We start from the raw sequence: 25594 nt of genomic DNA on the forward strand, positions 1-25594 counted from the left end.
CAGCAACTGAAGGCTAACAATGGAAAGTTGGCCACCTAAATAGAAAGGTGGTTAATTGGCTCCCTGTCGAACACTGAAGCATATCATGGGAGACTCCCAAAGTGCTTCAACCGCAGTGGGCTTTGTCCAGCGTAGTATAGTGGCTTTAGACTTCCCTGGAGAGAATTTACTTGTTCTTGAAGTTGAATGTAGGAGTCTTTTGACAGCACCAGTCACACTATAGCAGTGAAGAACATCTGTCTATGTTAACATTGTGACAAGACAGTGTGGCCTACAGAGTTGCAGTTAAGATTATGCTACTCTTGCACATCCTTAACTGTTGCAGTGTCAGTGTACTACTATAGTTAAATATTACATAGACTGTAAAATCATACACCCATGAAATCAAGGGTTGAGTAAATCTGGGGCACTCCCTTGCTTTGAAGTTAATTTATATTATTAAAGACACGCCATGTCTTTTATTAAGTGTGCTGTTTCCTAGAAGTGATGTTATTGGTAAATTGTGATGGGATATATTATGTGACTGTATAATATAAAACTATTAAAACCAGCTTCTGCGTGTATGTGTTATACAACCCTCACTTGCAAAACTATTTTCAAGTAATGTGAGAATACAAAACATGCAGCTGTTAATATACAGCTCCTTGGAATTATATAATGTAATTAAGCAGAGTTAATGATTCATACTGACCACCAGAAAAGCTCTGTAGCAGTGTAAGGAAAGGATATGTCAGCACTTGTTGTGTTTTTTAAAACAGGGGTTTGTATCTCCTGATGCACTCTTCAGAATTAATTTTTGGAAGAATTTATACAGGACATTTGCCAAAACCCCTAACCCAGAACCAGCAGCTGTATCAAAACATACTATAACATTCTGTAACATTATCTTCACTAATCTAAAAAAATATTACAGAATAATTAGAACAGATACAAAGAATGAAAATATTCTAAGTGCTGTTGCAGCAGCAAAAACAGAATTGAAAGAATTACTCGGACAAACTGTATTTGGGATGTTCCATTATAGCATGCTTGAAAACCTGTCATGAAAAATGTAGTAGCTTGTATAATTTCCCTAGGAATTTCTCTTTTGGTTTCTTGGCAAAAGTGAAATAACAGATGAGGAATAAGGGGAATATCTCTTTCCCCCCACTTCTTTATTGTTTTGTTAAACAACCTTAGCAGTCACTATTTGATGAGGCACTCTTAATGTTTAGTCCCCTCAATTTTTTTGTGGAAGCTGTACTGCCCTTCCCTGATGGCTTCCTTTGTATCTCCTTACTTATACATGTTATACCATTATAGAGCACCTCAAGAAAGTGGCTGTTTGCTCTTCTCAGAGTCTGTTGGTATGACTCTAGTTTGACAGCTGAAAAAGAAAAGGTAGAGAAATGGGTGTCTACACAGTGTCGTAGAGAAATGGGTGTCTACACAGTGTCTTGCAGCTCTGCAGTATGGTTTTCTAGTGCAGAGAAATAAGGTCTGGCTGGCAGCTGGCCTGTACTATAGAGGAAGGGAGCGGCGGCTTTGTTTTACTTGTGGCAAAAATTATTCTGACCCATGCAAAAGTGTAGGTGTAACCTTGCAGAGTTTCTGTGCATGTTCCAAGATGTATTTTTTAGCTATTCAGAAAATAAATTTATTTTCATAGTATGCATTTCGGTGCTTACTAATGTTTACAATGCTTCCCTGCCTTCCTCTTCTGTAATTAAAAATTCTGTCATTTGAGGAACCCACAATTGTGAATTTATGGTTTAGGAGATGACTTTTAACTCTGGAAAGAGTTGAAAAAAATCCTTAATTACCCACTGTTAGTCTGCATAAAGTATGTGATCCTACCTTCACTTAATCTATTGGAAAATAGTCTTTAATTTTAGTGCAATGGGATCAGCTCTGTAACTTGCAGTGTATGATTTTAAAAATATCCCTCACTGCCAAACCAAGCTAACAACTTGGTTCAAAGCAGATATACAGAGAGCAAAGGTTTTATTGTTTATCGGGTGTCAGCTAAAATAAATATTAACAGTACAGTTCAGTAACTTGTGCAATGAAATATTGACTCAACCCTAATTTAGGGGAGGGAGGATGCTATTGTAGATGATCTGACATGTGTCAATACAGTTTAAACTCTCATTGACCTACTCTGCCAAGAATTCTTGTCACTCCAGGAACTCTGTTCTCTCAGATGTTTTAGCTCAGTTAGAGGACAACTTGATATATGAGAACACTTTTATTTTTGATATTCTGATGGGTTTTCCTATAGGTCACACTTCCTGCAAACCTCATCTTTAAATTTGCAAATATAATTAGTAAGGTAGGTTTCTTGGTATATTCAAAGAAGCACTGATTTCACATTGTTGAGTGTGATCAAACTTGTGCTTTCTCATTGTATCTTTATCTTACTGCCTTTATCAGGTACTCATTAATGAGTGAAGGATCAAAAGGTGGGACGGTGGCCAAGAAGCAATGGAGAATAAAAGCTTAGAAGGTTCCCCATCAGACCTAAAGTTAGTGGCTCACCCACGTGCAAAGAGTAAAGTATGGAAGTACTTTGGGTTTGATACCAATGCAGAAGGATGCATATTACAGTGGAAGAAGATCTACTGCCGCATTTGCATGGCACAGATTGCTTATTCAGGAAACACATCCAACCTCTCATACCACCTTGAGAAAAACCACCCAGATGAGTTCTGCGAATTTGTGAAAAGTAACACTGAACAAATGAGGGAAGCCTTTGCTACTGCATTTTCAAAACTGAAGCCAGAATCATCGCAGCAGGTTGTTCAAGATACTTTAATTATGAAGACCAACCACAACTATGAGAACAAAAAGCATCAAGAGCTGACTTCTGCTGTGATTAGCTTAATTTGTGAGGGCATGTATCCTGCCTCTATTGTTGATGAACCCACATTCAAAGCCCTCTTGAGAACAGCTGATCCCAGATATGAACTTCCTAGCAGGAAATATTTCTGTACAAAAGCAATTCCTGAAAAATATAATGCTATTAGAGAAATTGTGTTAAAAGAACTCACTGAAGTTTTGTGGTGTGGCATATCCACTGACATGTGGAGGAGTGAAAACCAGAATAGATCATACGTAACTGTTGCAGTTCATTTTCTCAGCAGTAGCCCTTCTAACAGCCTGGCTGTTAACTCGCGGTGTTTAAAAACATTTGAAGTGCCAGAAGAAAATACTGCAGAGACTATTACCCGCGTCCTTTATGAAACTTTCATTGAATGGGGGATCAATACAAAAGTTTTTGGTGCTACAACAGATTATGGTAAAGACATTGTGAAAGCCTGCTCCCTCCTAGATATTCCGGTACAAATGCCTTGTTTGGGGTACACTTTTAATGCAGGAATACAACAAGCTTTTCAGCTTCCAAAACTCTGTGGCCTTCTTGCCAGGTGTCGTAAACTGGTGGAATACTTCCAGCAGTCCACTGTAGCAATGTATATGTTAAGTGAGAAGCAAAAGCAGCAAAATGCTCTTCACTGCATGCTTGTAAGTGATCGTGTTTCATGGTGGGGAAGCACCCTTGCCATGCTGCAACGTCTTAAGGAACAACAGTTTGTAATTGCAGCTGTTCTTGTGGAGGACAGCAATAACCACCATCTGATGTTGGAAGCTAGTGAGTGGAATACAATTGAAGGCCTGGTGGAACTATTACAGCCATTCAAGCAGGTTGCTGAGATGATGTCTGCATCAAAATACCCAACAATAAGTATGGTGAAACCCCTCCTCCACATGCTTCTGAATACCACGTTGAACATCAAAGAGACTGATCTGAAAGAAATCAGTATGGCCAAGGAAGTCATAGCCAAAGAATTATCAACAACTTATCAGCACACACCTGAAATAGACATGTTTCTCAATGTTGCAACTTTCCTGGATCCTCGTTACAAAAAACTACCTTTCCTTTCAGCATTTGAGCGGCAGCAAGTTGAAAATAGAGTGGTAGAGGAAGCAAAAAGTCTTCTGGAAAAAGTGAAAGAAAACACATTTAGGCCTGAAGAGAAGTTCTTCTCGGTGTCAGAAGAACCACCGGTGAAGAAAGTAATCATCTCTTCTACCCCGCCTCCCACCAGTGCAATCAATAACATGCTTGCTGAAATCTTTTGCCAGACAGGAGGTGTGGAAGACCAAGAGGAATGGCATGCTCAGATTGTTGAGGAATTGAGCAACTTTAAGTCACAAAAGGTCCTTGGTTTAAATGAAGACCCACTTAAGTGGTGGTCTGACAGACTAGCATTATTTCCTGTTTTACCAAAGGTACTTCAGAAATATTGGTGTATTTTGGCCACAAGGGTCTTCCCCGAACGCCTCTTTGGTTCCTCTGCTAATGTTGTAAGTGCTAAGAGGAACCGTTTAGCCCCAGCTCATGTTGATGAACAGATCTTTTTGTATGAGAACACTCGTAACGGGTCTGAAGCAGAACCTGAAGATGAAGATGAAGGGGAGTGGGGCTTGGAACAGGAACAAATTTTTAATTTAAATGACTCGGTAAATGTAAACAGCAATTTCTTTAATATCCGAGACAGTGGGTTCGTTTAGCAGGAGTACTGTGGTACATTTAATAACAAAGAAAAGGTTTTTTTCTTAAGTTACCAAAAAAAAAAAAAATCTGTTTGATGGTATGGATACTGTAAATACTCGGCATAGATTTTGTTTAAGCCTCCATATTTGTGTTGCTCACTATCTTAAAACGTAAATGACTTGGGATTATACAGCACTGAAACAAGTAAGTGAGTATGACAGAGATTCATGATTCCTGATTATGGCCCCAACTTCAGGAAAGTGCTTATGCAAGTGTTTAATTTCCATTAATTTCAATGAGACATAAACACGTGTTTTGTGCTTTCCATAATGGGAATGCTTTGCTGAACTGATGAAGTTTTAAATATATATAAATACATTTGTAAGTGGTTACATGGGTTAGGAGTCCAAAGTTTTAAATTGTGCTAAATTTAAGGCTGTTTTAAAATCCCATAAATTAGATCAGCAGAAACCTAAATAATTATTAAGAGACTACAAAATAAGTTTAAAAAAATTGAGCCTGATCTTTCTTTTTTTTCACTACCTCATACTTTAGGCCTGGTCTATGCTAGAAGAGGTATACTGATAAAACTGTCAGTTAGGAGAGTTTGTGGTGTGTGTGTGTTTGTGTGTTTGTTTTTTTTTAACTGATATTGTGATGCTGGTACAGGTTTCAGCATGGATGCACTGTTGGTATATCTTGCATCACTTCCCAGGCTGGAATAAGTGGCATAAACATAACGATACAATATAGTCAAAGTGGCAAAGCTTTCTAGTGTAGACAAACCCTGTTGTAGTTCCCTTTAGCTGTATGAAGCGATTACAAATTACAATCTAATCAAATTGGTGGTATTTTATAATCACTTTGCACAGGTACAAGGTGGCTATGCAAGGTAAAAAGGAGCAAAGGAGTCAGGCCAACTACTAATGGAGAAAGACTAGAGATTGTAAAACTGCAAGGGCCATCTATATAGTAAGAGTTTTGTTTTATGAAGTACTCACCTTTTAATTTAATTGGTAACATTGCCCAGGGAAGGAAGAAAGAGCCTTTCAAAAAAGTAAGCTTTAATTTTGTGTATTCAACCTGGAAAAAGACCCCTACACAAGTTGTTTGATTTAAAATGTTTCCTATCATGTCAGCACTTACAAACTTTTTCCCCTGGCTTTGTCTCTAGTTAGGAGAGAGAGCATTAGTCTGGCCCACTCGAATATTTTGGGTACTATTTCCAAATAATCATTGTATACTGCACTAGCTCCCCCTGTGTGTGTATACCTAAATATTACATCTTTTAAAGTACTTAGCAAACAGTCTTTTACTAAAGTTTAATAAAGGCTCAAATTAGGCTACGGTCCACTCTTTGACTGTGGAGAGTTGGCCAGCATTCTCTGATTATGCATAGGGGAGGACTCTTGGAACTGATATTATAGGCAAGATTGTTTTCCTTCTGTTTCATTCTGCAACTTGATTTATTCAGTGTCTTCTCATTGGATAAAATACAAATTCTCATTAGTTTACAGTGCAACATGAGGGTAAAACTGGGATGCCCCTTGAAATTCCTCTGCATCATGTGATCTTGGGAATCATTCACTTGTTTCAGAGAAGAGAAACATTCACTTTGTTATAGTAGTCTCAATGACTGTCTGGCAACACACACATGTATGTGACTGCTGGATACCAGAGTGATGGGCAGCAGTATAAAACCTAAAGATAAAATGTGCACATGTGTATGTATCTGATTTATCTTATGCAGCACTGATTTAGAGAGATGCCCACCAAAAACTGCTCAGTGTATTTTCTGGGATAGTTGTATGGAATTTTTCATCTTGATTATCCTTATAGCTGCATGGTTTTATAATAGGGATGGCCATAACTGAAATTTTAAAAGTGAAAATATCAGTGGTATTTAATAGGTCATCTATTTGTATTACCAAGCTGTATATATTTAGATTTTGTTATTACAGTGCTCATCAATTGAGATGTGTGTTCATTTGGGAGTAGTGGGGGGAGAGAATTTAGAAACAAGAAGGAAAGTGAACAGTAAAGTGATATAAAATACCCGGCAGGTTTTAGCTCAGGAAAAACAGGTGCATCTAGTAGTATAACTAGTAATAGACCTTGGATGGATGGACCCGATCAATCTCCTACTCTGCACCTTGCATAGTTATTTATGTTTGCACAGCAGGTGTAAAAATACATCATTAATACATAGCATTGCTTTGCATCCACTTTGCACAGGGGTCCATGATTACAGAAAGTGCAAAGTAGTGGGAGTCTGGATCTGAAGCATATGTGAAACAAGTGTAGTTTGCCCATGAAGGGAACAAAAGAATAATAAGTTAAGGTGTGGGGAGGAAGATTAAAGGGGCCCCTCTTCTTTTAGCTTGAGTTTTCTATATACCCTATTGGTACATAAGATAAACTTAGTATGTACATCCAGTTAACATCAGCTGATTTAACTCGCATTCACGTTCAAAGTAGATTACACCACTTTGTTACCACTGAATTTGGCCCCAAAGACTCTGCAGCTATTAATGCTAAAAGCTGAAGTCTCTTCCCTCACTAGAGTGCTTTATAAGTAGCTACATTTTTAAATCAGTGGAGTTATGTTGGTATAAAGATGATGATCAGCCTCTAGGTCCAAATACTTCTCCCCAGTGCTGCCCGGTCTCCAACTTCTGCTGCCTCCTTCGCCTTCTCATGGCTAAAATTATTATGCAATGCAACGTGTTTGCCCCAAATCAGTTTTACCAATACCAGTGCAGTGCACTGTTCTCTTCCCTTTAGCCTTTTAATTTTTGGTATCCAAAATAAAACTGTAATTTGTTCATTTGACATGTCTCAGTGTTCTAAAGAAGCCATTGTTAGTCCTATCCATTGTCTATGTGAGTTTTTATTTAATGTTATAAGCTTGGAATATTGTCAAATAAACCAGAGAAATAAATTAGCTACTATTTTATTTGTCTGATGTGTGTTCATATATTCAGCACTTTATGATCTGGAACTCCAGCAACCAGGACAGCTTGTTTTAAGTTTTTCAAGCTATGTGTATGTTTTTCTTTGGATCTTGTAAGTTACTGAAATATTCTGTAAAAATCTTTTTGGATTAAACAGATATCAAGACAAAAAATGCCTCTCTTACTGACAAGTTTGGACAGTTTATCTTGGTAAGGATTGTATATAGCTTTTATTAAACAGTATACAAAAACCTGTTTCTTTGTGTACTAGGGGGTAGAGGGGAACCAAGTTGCATTCTCCTATACACTTCCATAAGATGAGTAAAATATAGGTGGTTTTCATCTATTGCTGGATTAGTATATATTACAAGGTTATGCAATAGGTGTAGACTTTTTAAATTGATATTTCCTGGAAGCTGTATCCACATATGGTCAGAAATTGTTGCTTTTGGGGACACAGAAAAATTAAGGAGCTGTGGACAGAAATACAACCTCAGATTTATTTTGTGTTTGAAAAATGTGAATTTTTAAATTTCTTTAAAGAAATATATTATGATTAAAAGACAAATTATTGGGCTACTAAACTAAATATTCTACATTCAACATTAAGACTACATGGTGGTATAAAAATGCTGTTTATGTTTTTTGAAAGAATGTATTTTGTGAATTAGAAGAGTTAAAAGGAGCTATAAAATCATCAAAGCTGAAAAAGCTTTTTTCAGCAGGATATATATGCTTAAGTCTTCCAGTCTTAACCCTGTTTTTCAAATTATAGAAAAGTGTGGTGCGTAAAATGTAATAGATGCCTCCTTTTAAAGTTTTGGAATAACTGGAATTCTGTATACATTTGGATTATAATAGAAATTAGAAACCTTAATTAAAATTAGCATCCAGTTGTGCTGGGCCCTGTACAGTTAACACAAGGATAGCGAGAGTTGCATTGTACCCACAAATTTTTTTACTTTTTAAATATAATCTTTCTTATCAGTGAAACATTCTCTTTAGTTTCTGACTCTTCACATTTTATGCCAACGATTTTATATGGGTAAAGAAGATAGTTGAGTTTACACAATGGCTAACTTTATGTTTAGGTGAAAAATCTAATTAGAAGAAGAATAGTCTGGTGGTTAGGGAGTACTAGTTTAAATTTTTCTGTACTAAGACAGCTTTTCTGTTTGACACCTATGCCTCGGTTTCTCATCTGTGCAAATCAGGATAATGTTTCCCTGCTTCGCAGGATAAATCCATTAAAGGTTGTGAGGTTCTCAGACTACTGTAGCTAGGGGTTGTAAAGGTATCTTAGATAAGAATTACTCTTTCCTTAAATCACACACTAACGTATCGCTTGTGAGTAATTCTGTTGGACCCGGTTATCTATTGTCTGGCATCTTGTAATTCGGTGTATGAAAATTTATAACAACTGTCTACCAGTTGAAGCTGATGGAAGTGTTAGTTTAGACATGGTTGTCATCACTTGATCTGTCTTTACAATTGTACAAGTTAAACCTGCTGGAAAACATGAGCTTGACACAAAAATGGTTAAACTGGATAATGTTAGGTTATGTAAGCCCTATTTACATTACTGTTTTTAGCTGTTCAGCTGAATAGGTGATTGCAGTACTGGGAAATTTTTGTACTTTTTTTTTGCTTAATATGCAAAATGTGAGAATCAGGCAGTGATAGAGAAGTTTAGAGTATTAGCTATATTTTCTTTTGAAAATGTACCGTTTTGCCTCTTTTGAAATAATTGAAAACTTAGTAAAGAATATTTTGAAGGAAAAAACACCTCAATATTTCCTTCTGTTATTTCCATTTTAATATCTTCTTTATAGAGGACCAATCATCCTGAAGATCTTATAATCGATCTTCTAAAGTGTTACAACACTGGTATTGGCTACCCTTACTTTTGTCAAGAAGACTTGGTTCACCTGGCTCTTTCATGGTTTATTGTCAGCTGAGACAAAATATGGTGCCTCGCTATACTACATCTGGGTTACTACTTTTCTGTAAAGAATTTGCTTTCTTATATAGGAATGTGGGAAATTACAAAACAATTATAGTAAAATAAAGTTGTTGCTGTTATTTTAAATGGCAGTAAACATACAGTAGCATCTGCAGTATTTTGTATCAAAATGCATTTCTTTATCTGCATTATAACTGTATCCCTACATTTTTTCCATTGGATTGAAAAAAATTCTATATGCTTTGAGTTTTATGCTCTCTGTTTATGTAAAAACATTTCTGTCAGCTTGAACATTTATTTTAGCCACTGTCATTTTCTGGTTTTCAGTATTCTATGATTGGAGTAAAAGGGGATTTTTAAAATAAAATTGTCACCATAATTAAAAAATGTATGTATTTCAACTGGTCTTAAGTTTTATGGCATACTTTAAGAACAGTTGGTCTAATATGAGTTGTCCCTTTTCAAAATATAAGGGAAACTATAAAAAAAAAATTCAAGTAAGGTTCACTCGGCAATTAAAATGTTAAACTGATGATTCTGAACACTGCTTTCCTGTTTCCTTACAGGAGGTAATAAGTTATCTCACTGTCAAATGTAAAGGTCAGTGTTCAAAAATGAAGGTACTTTTCTGCAGTATTTTTCTGTGATGATTAGGCCTGCTATGTATTTGTGGGCCTTTTAGCCTGTATGAGAGGGCTAGCAAGCAGATTTGGGCATATTATTTTCCAACACTGTTAAAATCATTGTTTATGCCCACTGAACTCATGGTCCAGATCTTTGATGTTGTGCACCCTGTCTTCTTATTTACACTTGTGTGAAAATGGTCATTCTGATGAAGCAACGCATTTTACCTGTACTTTGCACAAATATAGGCCCTGTTTCTGAAAAAGTATTTTCATTCTTGAAGGATGTCAACATGCATACTGCAGTAGGCTTGGAGTGTTATTGTAACTGTGATGGTCCAAGAAATATGAAAAGCAAGGGGTTTCTTTCTTTTGTTTTTCATAACACTTTTACTGGACCAGCTGTACAAATGGGGGAGATTTTTGTTAAGCTCTTGGGCACAAAGTGCCCTTCCTCAGGTCTGGGAAAGAAGCAGAGACAGTCTAAGCTAAATACTAAGTAGAACAATTTCTGGTATTGTTTCACTGCAATATGTAAATGAAAATACTGAAAGAAGTTGAAGAATGCTGCAAAACTGGAGCATAGATAAATTATCAGAAGCAGCTCCAAAACAAGTGAACGTTCAAATGATATAAAAGATGCATGCACCCCTTTTTATAGCTAAGGAATAAGTCTCTGGCTAAAATAGCAAAGTAAAGGCACTTGAAAAATGCTATATCTGGCCAGAGCAGGTTTTCCCTGGCATATTCCAGCAGCTTCTCACAGCGACTAATGCCTGCCACACCATTAAGTGATAGGGAGATTCCAGCCATGGCAGTGGATAGCCCCAAGTGGCTGTTTTCAGTCTAAGAGGTCCCTCAGTGCTATTTTTAGCTCAAGGGTGGGCAAAATGTGGCCCAGGGGCAGGATGCGGCCCGCCGGGCCATTCTATCTGGCCCACAAGGCCCTTAAATATTTAGAAAATTAATATTTATCTGCCCTGGGCTGCCTGTCATGTGGCCCACAAGGACTTGCCAAAACTCAATAAGCGGCCTTCTGCCCAAAATAATTGCCCACCCCTGCAACTGCTTCAAGAGCACAAGCGGTTAAAAAACATCTTGGCTGGCTTGTCTCATAATATTCCAGCTTGGCTACAGGTTTTTGTGCTGAACCTCTTCAAGACATGGCGCAGGTGTTCAAGTGCTGACTGGGGCCCAAATTTCTGTATGAGGTGTATAATGGTAGAGAACTGGGCTCAGCATGGATAGAAGGCATGGTTGGAGAAAATAACATAATGGTGAACATTAGTAAATCTTATAGTTCAGTATTTTAGGGGTAGAATTAAAAGAATTATCCTGAATTCTTACTTCATTTTTAATTTAAAATAGCTTTTATACATACTCCTTAATTTGACCTTGTTGACATTGCACTCACCAAATTTCATGCTTTTATAACTCATGTGAGAAGACTGCCTTCTCTGGCACTTGGAAGTATAAACTCTCACTTGGAAATGTAGCTTCTACTCTGCTCTGTGTTGTGATGCTCTTACTGTTTGGGTGGCTGATACTGTAGTCCTTTTTTTCTTGTAGAAATACTATAGATATCAGTGGATACTTCATGTACTGTGGTTTTTCAATATTGGGTAGGCTAATCTCGCTTCATTTTGTCTAATGCCAGGGATACATACATAATTAAAAATGAAAATAAATATTGCAGATATCTCTCTTAATATTCTGAAGTGGTAGATAAGACTAAATAAATCATAAATGCAGTTATAAATCACTAAATTTAGAAGCTTCTTAATTTCCTTGATTGATTTAATGCCGTCAGAAAAATTCTATTATAGGTGTTTGTGAGAAAAAATGTCATATGTACAAGTAATTTCCCAGATAGAGGAAAATATATTTAAATATAAATGATATATATAATTGAAATTACAGTTTCATACTCGGTTGTTCAAAAGATTTATCACCTTGAACCAAAAACTGTTGCTTTATTTCATGTGTGGATGCAGTATGTAATGTTGCATCTTGCTTGTTTTTATTCTAAACGTTTTGTTTTTCATATGTGCAATTTTCAAAATCATTAGAAAACCGGATTGAAAATGTTTTTATTATTTGGTATGTTTTTTTTACTTGAGGCATTGGTGGGATTTATAATTTATATAGTTTACTACCAAATGTTCACCCCCAAGAAAAATTGACTGCATTTTAGCTCTGTGGCTCACTTGAAACTTTCAATATTTTGCATGAAAGATGGATCTCCAACTATGAAAACATATTTCAACAATTTTTATGAAAAACAAGTAATGGTTAATTCTATTCTGTCTGTGATTTAATTAGTCTACTACCCTGAGAGTTTGTATAAAGGAACAAAGTAAATTAATGTATGTCCTAACCTTGAGTTCCGTAAGCATGTGGTTTTGAAGAACAAAAATAAATAGAAATAATGTAATTATATTTTAAAATATTACTTTGTTAATGAGAACAAAATGAAACTGTCCAATCCAATTTTTTTCAAACCTAGGCTGAGTATAATGTAAACAAACAAAACACATACTGAAAGTAAAATTAGATTTTTGAGATCCTTTGGTTCTCATAATTTGAAATATTTTTTGTATGAAGTCATTGGGCATTAAAAACATGATATTGGGATAGAAAAGCTATCTGTTTTGTTTTGTTTGCTATGCCAACCAAGTATTTTTTTTTTTTTTCTGAATCCTGTGATAGTTTATAAAAATAGTTCAAATCAATATATTTTGGAGCATGTTTGCTGACAGGTCGGTAAAATGTGATTTGCTTATTTGTGTGTGTTGGTTCCTTCTAAAGGTGTAAACAGACATTGAACAGTGAAGTGGATCAATTGTATTGGGATGTGTCCCAGGACAACTGATCTGCTTAACTGGATAAAACATACATTGCCTATTGTCCTGTAGGGTTGGGTGCCCACAACTCCTAGGAGCAGCTGGGGCCTGATGTTCAGAACAATACTTGGAGCACCCTTTTGCAGATGGGAGTATCCGGGGGGTTTCCCCTTTTTGTAGAAATGTGTGGACACCAGCAGAAGAACACTTGGGGATTTCCTGGATGCACGTCACTGCAAATGGGGAAATCCATGGTTTCTACTCTTGTACAGATGCTCACTGGGCGAATCCCAAACAGGATAACCTGGGCTAGTGATCCCAGGCCTTTGGGGCCCCATGTGGTGTGCCCTGGCAATGGGAATTCCTGGGGCATGTTGGATCAGGTCTCTGAAGCCCTGGGAGAACCTGTCTGGGATTGCTGGAGAGTGCAGGTGGCCCTGGGCTGACTGCACTCTCCTGCCTTCAAGCAAACAGAGGTCCATCACCAGTATTGTGGTCCCAAGGGCATGGACACACAATTTTGGGCTTTTGGGATGTGACAAGGGGCATAGACATCTGTTTCCTTGGATTTTATGCTGCCATAAAAAGTTTTATGGTGTCACAAAGATGATGTCTGTTTCCACCCTAAAACAGAATCTTTTCCCTAGAATTTGGATTATTTTAATTAGTTTGCCATGTTCTTACTAAAAAATGTAAGCTGTGTTCTTGATTGTTTTCTCTTAAAGTATACTGACCATCACTTTAAAATTAGGAAAGTCCCAATCCAGAACATGTTTGCCTTCGTGCTGGATGTCTCGAGTCTTGTACCTTGTATGAACACCTTTTCATATATGCAGTCACTGAGCTCCTGATGCTGTCTGCTACACTTCTAGTTGGATATTTCTGTTGGTTTTTTAACTATTCTAATGATAGCCATTTGACTTTTGTAGGTTGCAACATTATTTTGGAGATGCATGTACCACATGTATCAATTTATGTTATACAGCTCCTTTTTGGCAGTGGTATAGCATCAGAGCTATGTGATGACACAGTAAGCTTGTTATAGGTAGAAGTAGGGGTAGAGTGAGAAATGGCTGTTTTCACTGACTTGTATTGATTGACTTCATGCCAGACACGCTACAATTTGACATATTTCAAGAAGGAATTGTCCTTTTATGCGTACAGGACCTACACCTTGTGCAGGAGGTACTCGTCCCCACTAGGGAAAATGCCATACTGGATCTGGCGTTAGCCTCTGGGGATGACTTGGTGCTAGTACAAGGGAGGCTGGGGGACAGTGATCGTGAAATGATCCAGTTTGCTATTCAGAGAAAGGTGGGGAAGGATAACTAGCACAGCGCAAATGCTTGACTTTAGGAAAGCCAACTTCGATGTGCTCAGGGCAGTAGTCAGGGAGGCACTTGGAGCCCAGGGGATAGCTAGTATGGGGGTCCAGGAAAGGTGGTTCTTCCTCAGGGAGGCTATCTTGGGGCACAGCAGGACGCAATTCCTCTGTGCAGGAAGGTGGGAAAAGGGTCCAAGAAGTCTTCGTGGCTGAGTGTGGATATCCATGCTGGCCTGAAGGCAAAGAAAAAAGCGTACTGGTGGTGGAAGTAGGGGGCAAGGACAAAGGAGGAGTATACCCCCAACCTGAGCTTGTAGGGATTTGGTGAGGAAGGCTAAAGCAGCGCTGGAGCTTAGATTAGCTTCTGGGATTAAGGATAACAAAAAGTCCTTCTTCAAGTATATAAGTAGCAAGTCTCGGGGTAACATTGGACCCCTACGGGGCGGGGCGGGGCGGAGTGGAGTGGGTGACGGCCACGCGAGAGAAGGCAGTACTCTTCAACAAGTTCTTTGCCTCTGTGTTCCTGTCCACTGACAATGGGGTGCTCTCGGGTGATAGTGTAGAGAGGCCCGGGAAGGATGCGAGTCCCCCGACTGTTAGTTCAGACCTAGTTAAGGACTACCTGGAGGGCTTAGATGTCCAAGTCAGCAGGCCGGGATGACCTTCATTTGCGGGTGCTGAGGGAATTGGCTGGTGTCATTGCGGAGCCATTGGCACGGCTATTCAAGGACTCCTGGTGCTCAGGCCAAGTCCCTGAGGACTGGAAAAGGGCCAGTGTGGTCCCTATTTTCAAGAAAGGGAGGAAGGAAAAGCCTGGCAACTACAGGCCAGTCAGCCTCACTTCTATCCCGGGGAAGGTCTTTCAAAAAATTATCAAGGGCCACATTTGTGAGAGCCCTGCAGGGGAAGTGATGTTGAGGGGTAACCAGCATGGGTTCATACAAGGCCAATCCTGCCTGACTAACCCGGTCTTTTTCTATGACCAGGTAACAAAGAGCTTAGATGGGAAGGAGGATGTTGATGTCATCTTCTTGGACTTCCAGAAGGCCTTCGACACAGTGTCTCGCCCAATTCTGGTGGGCAAGCTGAGGGACTGTGGCATTGACAAATGCACGGTCACATGGGTAACAAACTGGCTCCAGGGGTGAACCCAGAGGGTGGTGGTGGACAGGTCGAAGTCGACCTGGGAGGGTGTGGGCAGTGGAGTCCCCCAGTGCTCGGTCCTTGGGCTGGTGCTGTTCAACATCTTCATTAGCGACCTGGACGAGGATATGGAGAGCACCCTGTTCAAGTTCTCTGATGACACCAAGCTGTGGGGTAAAGTGAATACACCAGAAGGCAGGGACCACATCCAGGCAGACCTGGATAGGTTAGAGAAGTGGGCGGATCTGAACAGAATGCGGTTCAACAAGGACAAGTGCAGGGTGTTGCACCTGGGGAGAGGGAACCAGCATTATGGTTATAGGTTAGGGGCTGACCCTCTCAGCAGCACAGAGGCAGAGAGGGATCTTGGAGTCAGGATTGACTCCAGGATGACTACGAGTCACCAATGCGATGAAGCAATAGGCAGAGCCAACCGCACCCTGTCATACATCAACAGGGTCATCACTAACAGGTCCAGAGAGGTCTTGCTCCCCCTCTACGCAACGCTGGTCAGGCTGCAGCTGGAGTACTGTGTTCAGTTCTGGGCACCACACTTCAAGAAAGACGTGGAGAACCTGGAGAGGGTCCCCACTCGTGTGGTTGAGGGCCTCCGTGGCCAGCCCTATGAGGAAAGGCTGAGGGACCTGAATCTCTTCAGTCTCTGCAAGAGGAGCCTGAGGGGGGATCTTGTGGCTGCCTACAACTTTATCAGGGGCCACCAGCAGGGACTTGGGGACAGTCTGTTCACCAGGGCCCCCCTTGGAGTCACCAGGAACAATGCCTACAAGCTGAGGGAGGATAGGTTTAGGTTAGATATTAGGAAGAACTACTTCACTGTAAGGGTGGGCAGAGCCTGGAATAGGCTTTGCAGAGAGGTGGTGCTCTCACCTTCCCTGGAAATCTTCAAGACGAGACTGGATAGGCACCTGGCTGGGGTCTTACGACCCCTGCCACCCCCAGTGCTCCTTCCTGCCCATGGCAGGGGGTGGGACTCGATGATCTGTCTAGGTCCCTTTCGACTCATTGATTCTATGATTTTATTCCGTGTTCCTACAATAAAAGCTTTAAAATGATTGCCTACATCTTGTCTTTTGCTACACTTCGGCTTAGATAGGTAGTCTGAACTTATGGTGCGCGATGAAAATATTAAATTGTTCATGTTTCGTGTTTTCAAAGTCTGACATTTCAATAAACCAAACATATTTATGAACATTCAAAGTTTATTCATACTAATATTCATGGGTTGTATGTTAGGTTCAAAATGCTGTTCTGTGGAATGCAGGCAGAGTCTTAAATAATAACATAATAGTGAAATATAACAGAAGAGTATAGTGTTTTGTCATTGTAATTTATTCTTTGGTTTATGGAAAAAGGCCTTCCAGGGAGGTTCTGAAGGAAAAATGCTTGTTTAAATATTTCTTTGCACTGGTTCTCTGGTGTGGCATACTTGTACATTCTCAATAGTGAATTATCTGGCTGCAACAACATAGTGTGTGGAATCATAGTGTGTCTGATTACAAGGTCTAATTTGAAGGATAAGTAAGCTCTATCTAAAAACATCGAGTTTTATACATAAGGAAGGAACATTTGTGAAGCTGTCATTACTCCAAACTTACAATTTTCCTTCTAGGTTTGCTTGTTTCAGGTAGTAGATAAATGTTGGCATTCATCTGTTATACCTTTTTGGCAGGTGTGGCAGAAATTAGCTCCATACCCTGCCTGGATGCATCTACGTGTGCAATTAATGCAAACCAATAAACTTCAGAGCAGTTCCAGGTGGAGCAGACTGCTTCTGGGCACAGTGTTTACATGTGCACTGGGGTCATCAGCAATTTGAGCCAGGATGGAGCAGACTCCTGGTTGGCTGGGCTGACCAGGTGCAATGTATGCTTGAAGTCAGCATCTACACGTGTGTTTCAATGCAGTTAATTACTCCACTGTAAGATAGTACTGCCGAGCATAGTGCTATCTTATTGTGGAGTTAGTTTACTGAGCCCTAATACCAGCACATGTGTAGACTGTGATGCTTAACGGCGGAGCTAATTAGGCTACTCCACAGTAAAGCACACATGTAGATGCATCCCCTGAGTACCATTCTGATCCCACTTCCTGCTGTCTGAAATATTGCTCTACTTTCTGCGCTCTGTCCTATGCTTTCTGCCTGTTCTGTTGCTCTACTGTCTATTTTCTGTTCTATTAGCCACTGTGCTGCTTTTCCCCTTCCTGATCTATGTGCCATGGAGAGGCTAATGGTGGCACTTGCCTCTGTAATGGTGGTATCCCTGCAGCAGGTTGGCCACCCCTGAAGTACCCTAATGCTACTAAGAAACAAGTTAATGAAGTGGTCTGTAATGCAAATTCAAGACAACTTGGAATTTATGATAAACCCCCAATGATTTAGATTTGGTACATGGGAAATGATAACAAATTTATAACTTTTCATGTATTTCTTATTTATGGGAGGGTCGTATTAAAATTGTTCCCTTCCTCTTCCTGTGCCCCACCACTGCATTAGGAAAATCAGGGGAAAGAGGACAAGCAGCAGGGAAAGTCATGGTAGAGGAAGGGAGGCAGGCAGCCTGCCCCCTGACCTTTGCCCCCCACTGGTGTACCCTGGTGTATGTTCCCCTGTGCCACTTGCCATCCTGTGGTGCCTGCTCCCCCACCACTTTGTCCCTCATGCAGCCTGCTCCCCCTGAGTGGCTTCAGCCCTGGCCAGGCATCCTCAGCATCTCCTCCTCACTTCCCCTACCCCATGCACAGTCTCCCCCACACCACAGACTCTCTCCCATGCTTCCCCTCCAGCACTGTGCAGTCTTCCCCAGATCAGGGCCAGAGTTGGTGCTGGAGCTAGAGCTAGAGCCAAAGTCACGGCAGTTGCCTATACTGAGCCATTCTCTAATCCAAGATGATTTTTCTTTTTCTTCCATGTAGCACAGTGGTGAAAAACTTCCTCTTGGATTTGAGTAAATATGGTATTTACATTTTGAAATATTAGGTGTAATTCTTTTCTACCTTCCGCTTTGTATACTTACTCATTTGTCTGAACTGTTAATAAAGCAGGGTAATAATGTGTATACAAACGTTTTCCACAAGTGTAAATAACTGTCCATGGTATCAAGGTGGTGGCAAATTATACTCTTCATTTAAAAGCCATGTTTTTTTCCCATTAGAAAATAGAGGATGCTAATTTTCTTCACCACAATTTGTCAGTAGGGAAAATGGCTCTGTCACTGAAGCAAGATTAAAAGCAGCTACTGTTGAAGAAATATTAAAAACCCATCTATTTGACATCTAGATTTATTTATTTTTTTGCATCTATACAACATTTCAGTTTGAAACACTTTTTTCCGTAAGGTAGACTCATGCAAATCAGTTCTTTAACAGTATTTGTTTGGTAAGTAAAAAAAAAAAATTGTGGGCTACACATGCAAAGACACATATATTATAAGAATAGCTAATTGAAAAAAGGTGGGTAGTATTTAAATGATAACATTTAGAGGGATCAAGATCAGGGTATCATACTAGATACGGCACAGACAAGGAATTTGCCTTAAAACGTTAGGACAGGAGGCATAGAGAGATGAGTTGATTTACACATTTCACATACGACATTGGTGGCCAAGTTAGAAACAGATCAGCTAAAGAGAAGAACAAAATGTCATCACATTACACTCTTTCTCATGACCCAGTACTAATAATAGTCTCACTCCAGCTCTCCTGATGCATTACCTGCTATGCTATGATTTTATAGAAGAAAAAGAAATCAATGAACATTTCAGGTGCAAGACAGAAGTGGCATAGGGACACACATACTGTACAGCATACTTTCACGATTTTTCTTTACTATTATATTTCCTATATTAGGCTTCAACAAGCTTGCCTGAAAGTTTTCAATAAATCTGGGGTGTAGGTTGTAGCCGTGTTGGTCTAAGGACATAGGCAGACAAGGTTCTTTGGGTGAATCTGATATCTTTTACTAGACCAACTAAAGATATCAGATTCACCCAAAGAACCTTGTTTTCAATAAATCTGTGTTCCTGTGCATGTTTATAGGAAGAAATTAGAGCAAGCTTCACTGATGTGTTAATGTAGAATGCAATGTGATGAAAGCAGTACTTTGGCTACAATGGTAAGAGTTAAGAAATGCCACTGGTTTGTAAAGTAGCTGTAGCAAATGAAGGATAAGTTAGTATGACACTTCTTAATTTATTGTTTGATCTCTAATCATTTTAATTCCTTTTCTCTCCAAATAAACAGATTCACTTTGTAAAATGCCTTTGCCGCTGAAGAAATAACTTTTTTCATGATGCACAAGGCAGAACTTCAAATGTAGTGTATATATCTTTCTAAAGATGTTTACACTTGCTGAGGACACATGCAAGAGTTAAGGAGGGGGGAGAAGGAGGAAGAGGGAGAGAGACTGCATAAATTATAACTTTGCTAGTGAGTTTCTAGATGTGTACTGACAAGGAAAAATATTGCATGTATTATTATCTGAACATGGGAGGAATTCCTACAGTGAAGTGGATCCACATACCTGTATAGTAAAGAACATTAGAACAGCCTGAAGGATAATTAGTTTCCCTGGAACTGTGCAAGAAACTCTGCCAGTTTTGCTTGCTATTAAAAACAAAGAGGCAAGCCCATAGAAAATATTAAACTATTCAGTGAACTTTTGTCTTTATTATTTTGTGTACACTTTTTGTCCCTTGCGCAAAACTAGGGGATTATGCTGAGATTGATAGGAGATGCAACTCAACCCAGAGGCAAGGTTCATTGTGGCCTGTAAATTATATCATCACATCCCTCTCTGCCATGAGGAAGGGAAATGTGCCACTTAAATAGTAACTGCTTAATTTTCACTGCAGACCCATTGGTGATCCTTGTAGTCCATCTCCAAGTCCTGCAACATTACATTTGTGATTGTGGCTTTTGCTGTCGCCTCTGTGTGGCATGCCCATTGCTAAAATTGTTTGCCTTTTGAAGGTTAAATGTTTTAGTGAAGGAGATCGGATGGACTTTTCTCTTTAGAGTTATTTATTTATCTCCTTCTGTCAGCAATTGTGTGAAGTGAGCATTATAGTGCTTATTCAGAAAGCCTCAGGAATGGTAGTAGACATTTAATCTTTTGTTGCATGCTGAAGTATTGAAAGGTGCCTAAGAAGTAAGTCAGTGGAGGAATCTCCTGTTTCTCTGCACTTCAGAAAATCAGGCTAATTTGAGTGTCTAAATGTATCCAGAGCTACCTATTTTTTTTATATTTTACATTGGCCTTTGTGAAACTGGTAACCTTTGAGAGATCAAGCATATTAATACTGGAATGATGCATATTTCCCTGGTGCTATTTAATGTGGGAATAATTTTTTTACAGCAGACATGAAGCCAGCTTTTGCTTCCCTTGTATTTTGTTTTGTTCTGACTTGGGTTATTCCAAATGTTAATGCCCATTATATGATACTGGCCCAAAGAGAGACTCATATTTTAGGCCCCAAGTTTAGGCTTAATAAAACTGGTTTTTAAAGATAAAATATTTTCCCACACATTTGCGGAAAGACTTTCCTGTCCAGTGGAGGAAAACCAAACATAGTAGCATTGTGTTAATATGTGAATGAGTGTATGAAATTTAAATCTATTTTCTTGTCCAAAGGTGAGTGAAGGAGCAAAGAAAGCAAGATGTGTAAACAATTAAAAACATTTCAAAATTCACCTTAAAATCTCTTCCTACTTAGTCTAATGAATATATCACCTTGTCTGACGCATTTTTGGCTCAAGCTTGCAAAGAATTGCAAAGATGCTTAGGACCTATTGTAAACAACATGTTGTCGATTTCAGGGGAGGTTACTTCTGATATGAGAATTTTGTCTGAAGATGAGTACAGGATTGGAATGTTTATAATATACTTCCAGTGCTTTATTCCAATACATAGCTTATGTCAGTACAGAACAGAACTGTACTACTCCTTGTGCTATTTTAATTATTTATATATATACTAAAATGATAATTTATTTTATTCAGTATTGTTCAATTAGTGGAGATGATTCCATGCTGGGTTAAATAGTTTTGATGAGCATAAAGGGTGATTTCAGTTGGGTATAAGGGTGAACAAGGCATTCCATTCTTTGTTCTTTTACTTCTTGATATTCATACAGAAAGTAGTTATGTGAGTGCCTAATAGTATAGATGGAAGACATAGTGGTTGTTTTTAGAGCTTGTGCAGCTAAAGCATCAATTAATTTCAGAATTCAGGATTACACCATTGTATATATGCAAATTATGGTCTTTTTTTTTTTTTGGTCCCATGCCAATGGAGCATGTTGGTATAGTGCTGGTCCTACCAGACAGTATAGCACAGTAAAAGAGGAAGCAAAACAAAGCTGTTTCTCTCCTCTGGCTGCATTTGCTTTTATTACTACTGCTTTCCTCACATACCATTTTCTAGTTTTGTATCCTCTCTCCCACTCATTCTGCTGCTACTTAATGCTCTTTCCCAAGCATTGGCTATATTACCTCAGTTGTCTGTGATGGGCTCTAGGTCAAAGTTAAGGATCTACTCAAGCAGAACAACTGGTTCCAGAGTAATTGGGTCCTGCCCTACTCGCCCCAGAGGAAGGGGAGGACCACTTCTAGTGGGGCAGCCTCTACCACGTGCAGTGTGCCTTTTCCACTCCCATCTGTGGTTATACGGGGCCTGGCCTGGCCTAGGTCTGAGGTGGGGTTGAGTGCATGGCTGGCTCAGTCCAAGAAGGTGCTGCAGCAACTGGAGCAGGTGGTGCCAGGTCTGAGGGGTTGCTGATGCCCCTTCACATGGTGAGTGCAGCCCTGGGGTATTCCAGTTGGGGAGGCCACTGTCACAGCCTTAACACTCCCCCTGGGATCCCTGCTGCATCACAGCTCCTCGAGCAGGTGCCTATGGCATTCCTATTGCATGAGAGCCAGCAGCAATCCCTCAGACATGGTGCTGCCTGCTCCAGCTGCCAAGGCACCTCCTTGGGACAAGCTAGCCATGCACTTGTTCCCATCTCGGGGCTGGGCTAGGCCCCGTGTGGCCACGGGTGGAGGAGAAAGGATGCAGCACACTTGGCAGAGGCTGCCCACTGGGAAGGGACCTCCCTGTCCTTTGGGGCGAGCTGGGAAGGGTCCAGCTCAGTAGTGCTGAGGAGGCTTCTGACTCTGGGCCACAGTGGCACAAGTGCGATGGGAGGTGCAAGGAGCCTGTTACTCTGCTTGGGCCCCACCACTGTGGGGAGCCAGGCAGACCCACCATGGGGCCAGAAGTCTTGCTGCTATGGCAAGAATGTTCTTGCCTGATCCTTGTAGCTGGCTTAGCACCTCCCTCCTTCCATGTAGTGTCAGGATCAGGGCACAGGAGAAGGCCACACCCACAGCTTCATCCTCAGCCCCTGCCCTTGCCCATGGGGGTGAGAGAAAGCCATGGCTTTGCAGTGGGGCAGCACCCCCTAGCGGCTTAGCCGTGCCCCCTGCCCGTGGGTCCCTGGTTCCCACACAGTGCCAGGAGTAGATGTAAGGGGCTGGGGCTGGGGCTGGGGCCGGGACCAGGGCCATTACTGGCAGAGGTCACTAAACTAGGTATGAGCTATCAGTTGACCTCCAGTTATATCGGTTAAACAATTAAATGGATAATTTAGAAAATGATATTTGTATCTCTATTATCACTGAGTTAACACAGCTAACAGAGTGAAATGTGATTTGTATTTCAATTAGAGTATCATAAAAAGGAATTGTATATGAAGTTCAGAGTAGCAACTACAGAATCATGACTGAAGAACAACAAGCCCTCCACTTGTGCAACTAATGTGGACATGGATGGATACCATCACTTGTTAAAAGCCCCAGAATGGCTTTTGTCACAGCCTTATTTGCAGTTCAGGCTAAATTTGCATTTGCAGTCTAGGCTAAATTTTGCTAAACCAGAAGACAGAGGAGAGCACTCTGAAAACCCATGGTTATATTTTTAGAGTTCTTTTGGAAGTGGAGCCGCATGTTAACACATCAGTTTCTGTTTTAGTTGATCAAATACTGTGCCATTTTTTGTTTGTTTGTTTGTTTTTGTTTTATGAGTAGATAAGTGAGCATTTTGTCTGTAATGCAGACACCTACACTTACGCCATTTGGAATAACAATGTGGACTTTCTTGATACAAGTAGATTATTCAACATATGAGACCCAGCGAAAGTATAATTTTCTGGACTATCTTGTACTGGTGTCCCTACATTTATGCGGTTGATAGTTGATATGTTTGGCCCATTACTTATAGAAGTTAAGTTGCAGAAATAACTGGTGGCAATTTGCACTTTCTGAAATGGTTAATTTCAAACATTGTTACCCTTTGGCAATTTCTAAATTACGGGATATTTATGAGCATTACTAATTTTTAGTTGGTGTCTTTTATCATACTGTGTGAAGATAAGCTTAGTGAATTACAGCTGCACACATCTAGTCTTGCAAAGTCTACTTTGGACAAAAAGGCTTCACTTTTCTACATGAAATATTGTTGGAAAGGTAATATTTAGTTCATTTTCAAAATGAATAGAAAAGAGAGGGTATTTATAAAATCAGAAATCAATTCTGCCATTTTGTTGTTGTGTTGGGGCTTTTCTTTTTGTGTTTAAATAGAATTAGAGTTCAGATGTCTTTTACAATATTTGTTCTTTAATTGACATTATAGCAGTTGGTTTGATGCTACAGTAAGGGCTTTGTTGCATGGTAGTTTTGGACTGCTCCTGAAGCTCTTAAATGCTGGATTGTCTGCACATTAACACTTGAAACTGGTTTTAAGCAGTCCTTATGTGGCTCAAATTGATGCCACTCTAGGGCAGTATTATCTTTGATCCGTTTTACCCAGCTTTTGTTGTCCTGAGATGTGGCCATGCTAGACTACACCTTGGTGTAAATACCGCACCCATTCCGCTCCCCTGCTGGTCCTGATGGGGCCCACTGCCCTCCCCCTGCCAACACTTAAGGTCCCTGCTCACTGCTTCCCCCTCCCCTCCCCTTCCTTGTGGCCACCTGTGCCTGGTCTATCCTGGGAAGCAGGCAGAGAAAGGTTAACCTGCCTGTCCTACCACCATTGCTGCAGCTGCTGCTCTCTGGGCCAGAAGAACAGCACCCTGGCAGCAGCAGCAGTGGTCAGGCAGACAGGTAAACCCTTCTCTGCCTGCTCCCCTGAGACACAGTGTAGGTAGCAACAAATAAGTAATGTCCCAGGGATGAGGGGGTGGGTCAGGCAGGGGGGAACTCTGAGGGGAAGGGGTGAGCCCCAGGGGCAGGGGGAAGGGATTCTTACTTTTCAATCCTCCAGGCCCTTGCTGCCCTGCAGTGTGACTGCTCCACGCTCAAGTTAGCACTAACACCCACCACACCATAAGGTGGAACAAGGCCCTAAGTTGGTGTTCATAGACAATGCAATGCCTAAGAACACTCTAATTTTTTTTTTCCTGAACATAGCTGTGTACTGAAGATTATAAATCTTGGCTCTGAAATGCTTCTGTAATGGGAGGCTTTTCAGAAAGATTGATTTCTGAGTCGTCTTCAGCTATTTCAGAGCCCAGGAGAGTGTCTACACAGAATCATTAGCACTATTCAGTATGGTAAAGAATCTGCTGGAATGAGAAGAATATATTAGCTTAAAATTGCCCCTCTTTTTGCATGAAAAACAAACAAGCAAACAAAAAGAATCCTGGGAAATAATATGGAAACCCCCAACCTTTTATTCTCTAAGGGTTGTGTTGGTAGGATGGAAAGTTTTATATAATTAAACCTTAAAAAGGGATGGCTAATTGATGATACGTAGCATCTGTGTGGCACATGGCAGAAGGGCAGGGGCAGGCAAGAACAATGGCAGACAGGGACGGAGGCAGAAAGAGTAGCAGATCAGGCAGGGCATGTGGGGCAGGAAGCAGAATAACAGTGTATTATGGTCTTGAAATCTTGGGTTATAATTTGTATTTCTTACAAACTGAAAACGTGAAGTTATGGAGGTTTTGAATATTCAATAAATTCAAGATTACCTGCTTAAAGTCAGTCAAGACAGCCCAGGCAATAATGGCATGGTTCTGGCTTATAGCTCCTCAGACTGTCTATGCGTATAATATTTTCTGTTGTATAGTTGTCCCAGACAACAACTGGTATTAAAGTTTTGTTATGCTCAGTGAAGTACAATATAATGTAAAAATGGTCTCTCTTTCCA

The 25594-nt window shown here is 40.1% G+C and overlaps 2 protein-coding genes across 3 annotated transcripts in view; both read left to right on the forward strand.

Annotated features, from left to right (window-relative positions):
• Positions 1-7490, forward strand: part of ZBED1 (zinc finger BED-type containing 1) — an 83512-nt gene extending 76022 nt beyond the window's left edge. For both annotated transcript variants that reach the window (XM_090064249.1, XM_090064238.1), the window contains exon 2: positions 2413-7490. In XM_090064249.1, the coding sequence (XP_089920375.1) occupies positions 2464-4551 (2088 nt within the window). In that variant the 5' untranslated portion in view covers positions 2413-2463 and the 3' untranslated portion in view covers positions 4552-7490. The remainder of the gene's footprint in view (positions 1-2412) is intronic.
• Positions 1-25594, forward strand: part of DHRSX (dehydrogenase/reductase X-linked) — a 254487-nt gene that overhangs the window by 4784 nt on the left and 224109 nt on the right. The window lies entirely within an intron of this gene.

The sequence above is a fragment of the Crocodylus siamensis genome, chromosome 1, assembly GCF_052110815.1.
Source record: "Crocodylus siamensis isolate JL-2025a chromosome 1, ASM5211081v1, whole genome shotgun sequence".
NCBI classification, from domain to species: domain Eukaryota; kingdom Metazoa; phylum Chordata; order Crocodylia; family Crocodylidae; genus Crocodylus; species Crocodylus siamensis.